The 7,500-nt window shown below is 40.5% G+C and overlaps 1 protein-coding gene across 1 annotated transcript in view; it reads right to left on the reverse strand.

Moving 5' to 3' along the window:
- The window catches only part of adcyap1r1b (adenylate cyclase activating polypeptide 1b (pituitary) receptor type I), a 15,618-nt gene that overhangs the window by 5,284 nt on the left and 2,834 nt on the right, over positions 1–7,500 (reverse strand). The window contains exon 3 of the mRNA XM_030791143.1: positions 1,734–1,844. Coding sequence (XP_030647003.1) covers positions 1,734–1,844 — 111 coding nt within the window. The remainder of the gene's footprint in view (positions 1–1,733; positions 1,845–7,500) is intronic.

Raw genomic sequence — 7,500 nt, forward strand, 5'->3', positions numbered from 1 at the left:
CAGGCCCACTCAGTCATTGGATGGGAAGAAGGGTAAGAAGCAATGCGTACTGGGGCAGAATTGGAGCTTTGCGGCATGAGCTGTTCCTTTCAAAGCAAGAAGTCAATCAGTATCGATGTGCCCCAGTAGCCAACGTAGAAATGAATGTATCAAAAGAATTCTCATCAAACAAGAAACCAGGCCACAGGGCTGTGTACCACACAGGTGATCAAGGCACAGAGCTGGAGTTCTCACTGGTGTAGTTTAACACAGGAAACACTGCTTCTTGGGAACATGGAGCAGATGACACCATTGTGAGGTGACGATCAAAGACAAGGCTATTCTGTTGGAGGTGCCTTATTCCTTATTCCATTTCATTCCATTTCATTTCATTTCATTTCATTTCATTTCATTTCAGTGGTAATTCTGGTCTAAGGCACGGCTTTGTCAATTATGAAACCTCGCAAAATTGCTCCCTCGTCCTCTCTCTGTTCTCTTTGGCATTCTTTCATTCTTTCATTCTTTCATTCTCTCATTCTCCTCGTCACTTCATCTGCCTGCTTCAGCAGTCAATCTGATGCACCTCAGTCCATGACCCACACAGGATCACAATGAACACCGTACTGAACTGAAACCAGCACCTACAGAGAATGCATTTTTTAATTATTAAACACAGCAGTTAAAGGTGATTGGATGCATTTGGCATGTGTTTATTTCTTTATGTTATATCCATATTTTTATTACTTGTTTCTTTCTCCCAAAACAGGGATATGTAATATCATGTTGCTCCATTTAAAGCACCTGATTGGTTATATTGCCTCATTTAAAGGCTGGTCCTTCATGTAAACATCAAAATAGAAAGTGAATATGGAATAAATAGCAAATTCTATGAGTACATAAATTGCGTAATTAACATAGGTCCCACTTTTAGACTAGGTCTCCCTTTAAAAATCAGCCCTTAAACAGAAGTGATCTTAGCTTGCACCAGCGCATCCTGAAGGATCAATCACCCACGCGACACTGCATGGTGAGGTCCTCCCCTTTACTGAGTGTGTTGTGTGTGTAGGACAGACACTATTTCAGAGTGGCCAACTCTCTTACAGTAATAGAGCAATTTAGAATAACTGTGACTGGATTAAAATGGATCATTGTGCGTTTTTCTGCAACCATATCTCATTGTGCCAAAAGCAAAACTGTGCTTTAAACTGTGTTTGTGTTTCTGAAGTGTTGATGAGATTATGCTTGTCAGAAGTTAACCAACACAGTTTATTGATCATGCGTTTGGTTTCAGTCAGAATGTACATAATTAAATGAAAGCAAACAAACAGAAAAAACAAAACCAAAACAATAAAAACTGGTTGCTATGGCAGAGATTAAATGAGTTGTCATGTCAGAGGGTAAGTGATCGTATACACTGTGTCCTGTTTCATTGCTGGGAGCATGAAAGGATCATCTTCTGACAGCTTCTAATGGGCTTTCATTTCAGGCTCCCTCTCCATTTATTAAATGGCTTTTCAATTTCAGACGTACTGCAAGGCTCTGTTTCCTAGCAGCCACGGTTCATCACTGAATGCGTGGTTTCTCTTATAGAAATGTGTAAATAAATACAATATGAATACACGAGTACAGTGTCTGAGGTCCTGCGTTGAGGTCCTGCGTTGAGGTTCTCTGAGCATTTCTGTCTCTTTTAGACGTCATATGTTGCCTAAATCGTTTTGAAAGCTTTAGACACAAGATTGACAGCTGTCACTTACCGATGTCGTCTGTGCTCATGACTTCAAAAAGCTCGGGGCATTTCACCACCACGACCTCGCCCACCCTCGCCGCCTGCCAGCACGTGAGGTTATCCCACAGCCACGGACAGTCTGAGAGAGAGAACACACTGTTACCACAGCCACTGCGCTAAGCAGGGGCCATGACACATGCTTCAGTGGACTTGGCCTTCGTTATCAAGACAAAGAAAAAAAAAAAGAATTCTTTCTATATTTCTGTCTAAATACTGAAGGCTCGAGGTAAAACATAAAGCAGGTTATGTTCTGAATATTTTAAGGGGCCCTGAGCTGAGTATGGCAGCTGTGTTTTGTTGTTAAAGCCGGTGTGTCTCCGTCACGTTCTCTCTCTTTCCTACTCTCTCTTTTCACTCAGGCTCCAGAACACTGTATAAAACTGACAGCATGTGTGTGTTTAAGTCTGTGTTTGTGTACAAGCAGAGGATCAGTGCAACCCTTTTTTTCCCTCAAAATCATTCTTATAATGTATTCTCTGAGACAAATGAGAGATGCATGGTCTGCTGGCCATGACAGAGACAGACTGATGTTCACTAGTATCACTAACCCAGACACTTTCCCAGCCCGGCTCTGACATGCTGACAAGCTGCATACATGTCCCTGTGGTCTGCTTCTCTTAGCAGCCACACAGTTTTACACACATCAGTGCCCAGTTCTCCTAACACATCCCCTGGTACCCTGAGGAGAAAATTCTCAGATCCAACCCAGCCCAAACACGGCCTCAACATCAGGCCATCACTTCTGGAAAGTTTCCTAAAGGCTCAGTCAGACACTCTGCTTCAAATATACATAACCCCATGTGGCAGAGAGAGATGTGGGTCTATCAACAGCTGTCAAATGATTTTTCTGGTCTAAATCAGATGTCGTAAAAAAAAAAAAAAAAATCTGTCAATCTGTCTTCATTTCTGCAGTGTTGGGGCTCAACTAGAATATTAAGCAAGATAGAGCCCAGTCAAATGAGACATAATGTAATTCATCATAGAGATAAGCCATATAGGTTTAGATAAATGATATTAAGGTTTAGTGAAGCTCCATGCTATTTCAAAAATATCAGAGCACTGTTCAGTTTATTTTTTTACTACAAAATGTAGTCACACTCATATTCTTAAAACACTGATGAGAGATGACTTTAGCAGTGGTTTGAGGTGTTTTCACACAAAACAACAGAGAGATCTCTTTTCCCATGGTGCATTTCATCAGAGCTGTAGCTATGCCTCTGTGAAGCCTGGATCACACGGGTCTGGTGACACATGCAGTTGACTTTGTGGAGGCGGTGGAATAGCATATGTAACTGTGCAGAGCGAGCCACTGATTCTCCTCAGCACACAAACAGCAGCGGCTATGGGCTGGCAACAACATGGCCAGGCTTCTGTCAGACAGAAAAGCATGACTTCACAGAAAACTGGCAGAATTTAACACTTCTTTAACGAGGTGTGAACCAGAACACTGTGCCTTCTCTCCAATTAAACTGCAGTTGTGATTCTACTGTTGTGATTAATTGTTTCAAATATGGCCCAGTCCAATTCTTTTGTAATTCCTTTTGTATCTCTTTTTATTAATGTAGTTGCTTAGGAACACAGCCAAACCGTATAAACAAGCCAAGTTTGGGCAGCATTGCTGTCAAGCCACCGTGCACTGTAAACGAGGCCTGTGTCATAAGCTAAATGAAAGCTTTGCTAATGCAAACTGCTAACCCCCTGGTTTTTGATTTGGCGAGTGATGCGATGATAAAGAAGGTCGCAGCCCTTCACCATAATGTCCGGATAACGCAAAGGTGTTACAACCAATGAGTTTGTCCATGAGAAGTGTTAAACTCTTGTTTCTCGTTGCGAGGGCAGAAACCAAACCAACCACCAAACAACAAACCCACCAATAAAACAGACAAACAAATCAAAGTCTCATCAGTGGAGCTTAGACGAGTAATGGACAGTGTCTTTCAGGAAGCCTCTCTGTAATGTTCCTCTCTGACGATGTTATCTTTGATTAGGCTTCGTAAAGCCCTTCTGCCTACTCCCAGACTCATTACTACAGAACAGAGGCTCCAGAGGTAGAGGAAAAAGGCTCGCTCCTTTCTCTTCCTTCTCAAATTAGCGCCCTCCCTTTTATCCCTGGCAGTAGACACACGCCTGCTGTGGAGTGCTATCTGTCTGTCATATTTAGATTAGACAGGAATCTTCCCACCTGCTGCAAAATGTGTAAGATTTTTATTCCAAAATGTGTCGACTGGGGCTTTAGGTCTGCTATATCATATGGACACAAACTATGGATCTTAAAGACAATGGGCCTCATTCACCAATCATTCTTAAGAAGATATGTCTTATTAAAACCCACTTATGCAGTTTTCACAAAGATTCTGACATTCACCAATGTTTTCTGATTTGGGATTTCCTTTAAGGTGAGAACAGAGTCTACGCACACTCAAGAGCACACTTACACACATTAGACTGCTGCCATGTTTGTGCAAAATAATTGTTTATTGTGTTTTCTTCAATTCTACAGATGTATTATATTATGGGATTTAAATTACAATAATAGTTTTATCATTTATAATATTATAGTAGCTCCTGTCTGCTACTGTACGCGCGTTGCCTTGGACCATTATGGCGTTAGCATAAGTGATGGCTTAAGCTACCTGTTGGCTGTTAGAAAAGAATTACAAGATATAAAGTCAGAATTAAGAGAAAAAAAAAGTCAGAATTGCGAGAACTAAAGTCAGAATCCTGAGAAATAAAGTCGCAATTGCGCAAGCTTTCTCATTCCCTTTTATGGGGATTGGTGGGGCATTTACCTGTACCAGTTAGGAACAACTGGCACACGCTTTCAATTTACAAGGACAATGGGATTCATCATTATAAGAACAAAGGTGCGAACAATTCTATGGTTTAAGAACACGTCATGAATCTGATGTGCAGACTTCTTAGGACCTTTCTCAAGAACAAATTTAAGAAAAAACTTAGGAGGACACTGGTGAATGAGGCCCAATGTTTTTATTTTAACCATTTTTTTTTCTGGGACATGTGTTTGTTTTTGCTATGTCCCCAGGTGCAAAGTATCTAACTTCTACAAGAAACATAAGACATAAAATAATAAAACTCCTTTATATTTTACAGACCTAGTTAAAAAGTCCATGATCATATACTTTATTATTGGAATCTGTAGTTATTTCATTATTCCCTGTTCCCGAAATCATTTAATGTGTAAACTATCATCCTCCCCTTTAGGTTTTCTTCTGTAGCCTTTTCTTGCTTGCACTGACATCACTTTCAAGAAATGACAGGAATTTAAATCAGTTTTCTGGCAAAAATTCAACAGAGCAAAGTAAAGTGAGTATCATCTTTCAGTCGCATCAATTTTTACCCCTAATGTTGTAAATATGTCACACTGTTAAAGTTACACCCAATTAAACTAAATTATGAGGAAATTAATTTTTTGTTTTTTTTCAAAAAGTCACCTAAATGTGATCAAAAAGAGTTTCAAAAAGTCATTTCAAAACAGGTTTCGTATGATAGTTAAAATCCTGTTCATGTGTTGCGGGTATCACAAGCTAAATCTTAATCAGTCACACAGCTATTGCTGAATCGGTTCAAAAATGCCCACACAATTAGAATCCATTCTATGAGCTGCATAAACCTATAAGCATGGAACATGTAGCTAACAGGGTGTACATGTTAATACACTTATCATAAAACACTCAATACTAATTGCTTCACAATGATAGTGGAAAAAATCTGACGGATTGAGGAAACTATTATAAATAAGAAACTCTAAACATCATTATACACTTGCATTACACTTTGGGATACTTGTGTAGAAGTCCCTAACAGAGTGGAACATTCTCGCAGTCCATTTCTAAACAATCTTACTATAAATATTAGGGTTTAAGTGCCTGAGTTTAAGTGCCAGTATGGTTTAATCAGTTGCAAATGGCTGTCTTTCCAGTAATACATAGATAAATCTCTACAAATACAAGAGATTTCAGCCAGACTTAAAAGATCACAAATCAAATCCAATTTATTTGTGACTTGCCCAGAAAGCATCTGGAGAGAACTATAAAAGGGGACGATTAGAGGATCCTTCACTGACTGCCAGTCCCCTTAGGGAGGCAGTGTCATCTCAAGACTGCGGCCTGTATATGTGCTCTGGTGGTAATTGGCTTGGTACTGCTCTGGAAGTGACCAAGTTGCCAATCTAGGGCATATCTGTGTGTGTCAATGCTGAAGGCATTGACTGTTGCATGACGGTGCAGATGGGCTTCATTCATTAGTGTATATAAACCTTATCACAGGCCTTGGTGTAAGATTACATTCTTCCCCTTTTTCCCACAATCCTAGACCCACGTCCCCCACACCATTCATGACACCTGATCTGTCCGTAGCTATGGAGGTGTGTTTTACGTGACAGAGTTGTGCAAAACTAGCAGCACAAGGCATGAAAAGACAACTGTTCCAATGTGAAAATAAGTGACATGGACGGAGGTCGGCTTGTCAGGTGACAGAATCTGTCTGTGGCATTTAATGCACAGCTATGTGTAAATAAAATCAGCAGTGTTATTATAGCTAAAGTCATCAATCTACTGTAACAAACAGCAACTCACAATGCACCTCAGCACAGGTGCAAAATCAGTTCAAGTCAGATCTCAATACCAGACAACCAGAATACCAGCAGCCAAGAACCAGCACCACAGACAAAAACAGACTGGCCTTCATAACACGGACATCTCGTGAGTTTTGCAATGACTGGCCTTCATAACACGGACATCTCGTGAGTTCTGCATTGACTGGCCTTCATAACACAGACATCTCGTGAGTTTTGCGTTGACTGGCCTTCATAACACGGACATCTCGTGAGTTCTGCATTGACTGAACTCATCTCTGATGGCCCCCAAGTCAACGGTCTCTCTTCTTTGTTTAAACACAGGCATTTTCTTTTTTGATTTTGACATTAACGTTACACTGGCACAGATGAGGTAATGAGAGAATATCACTGAACAGGACAGGACAATGTGCCCCACCCAATGCTTTGGACAGCTATTAAACCAACACTTTCAAAGTCATTCAAACATTAAAATGTTTTCTTATGTTAAATGGTGTGAGAATCTCAAATAACTCTGACTTGGCTTTGAGTTCCTAAGGTGCACCCTCCATGCACTGCAGTCTCAGACAAGGGAAAGCTGCCCAGAAACAGAGGGTTTGCGAATGAATTACCTCACAGAAATGTCCAGAGAGTTGTCTGGGGTTTGAAAGGTAGTGGGAGGGACTAGAACCATGAACATCTGATGGTACACATCTCTGCACTGAGACAGACTGCAGCATGTAAGTGTCTGGTATGACACACAAACACTGGTTTAAAAAGTTCACCTATGTGCAAAGTGATATTCCATCCCCAAGATGGCTTGTTCAACCAAAACCATAAAAAGCAATAACACTTGGCCTTATTCACCAATATCTTCCTAACTTTTTTCTTAAATTTGTTCAATCCTCATAAAAGGGCACGACACTGCAGGGCCGTGTGTACACTTAGAAATCTACTGAAGCCCGTTTCTGCCACATAAAGAAAAAAAAAAAGCTTGATTAATTGTGACTTTATTTCTCACAATTCTGACTTTATTTCTCGTAATTCTGAGTTCTTTTCTAACAACCATCAAGTAGCTTGAGCCATCACTTCTGCTCCTGCTTTAATGGTTCAATGCAATGTGTGTACAGTAGCAGACAGGAGCGAAGGCTACAGTGGCTTT

This window comes from Chanos chanos, chromosome 14 (genome assembly GCF_902362185.1).
Source record: "Chanos chanos chromosome 14, fChaCha1.1, whole genome shotgun sequence".
NCBI lineage: Eukaryota > Metazoa > Chordata > Actinopteri > Gonorynchiformes > Chanidae > Chanos > Chanos chanos.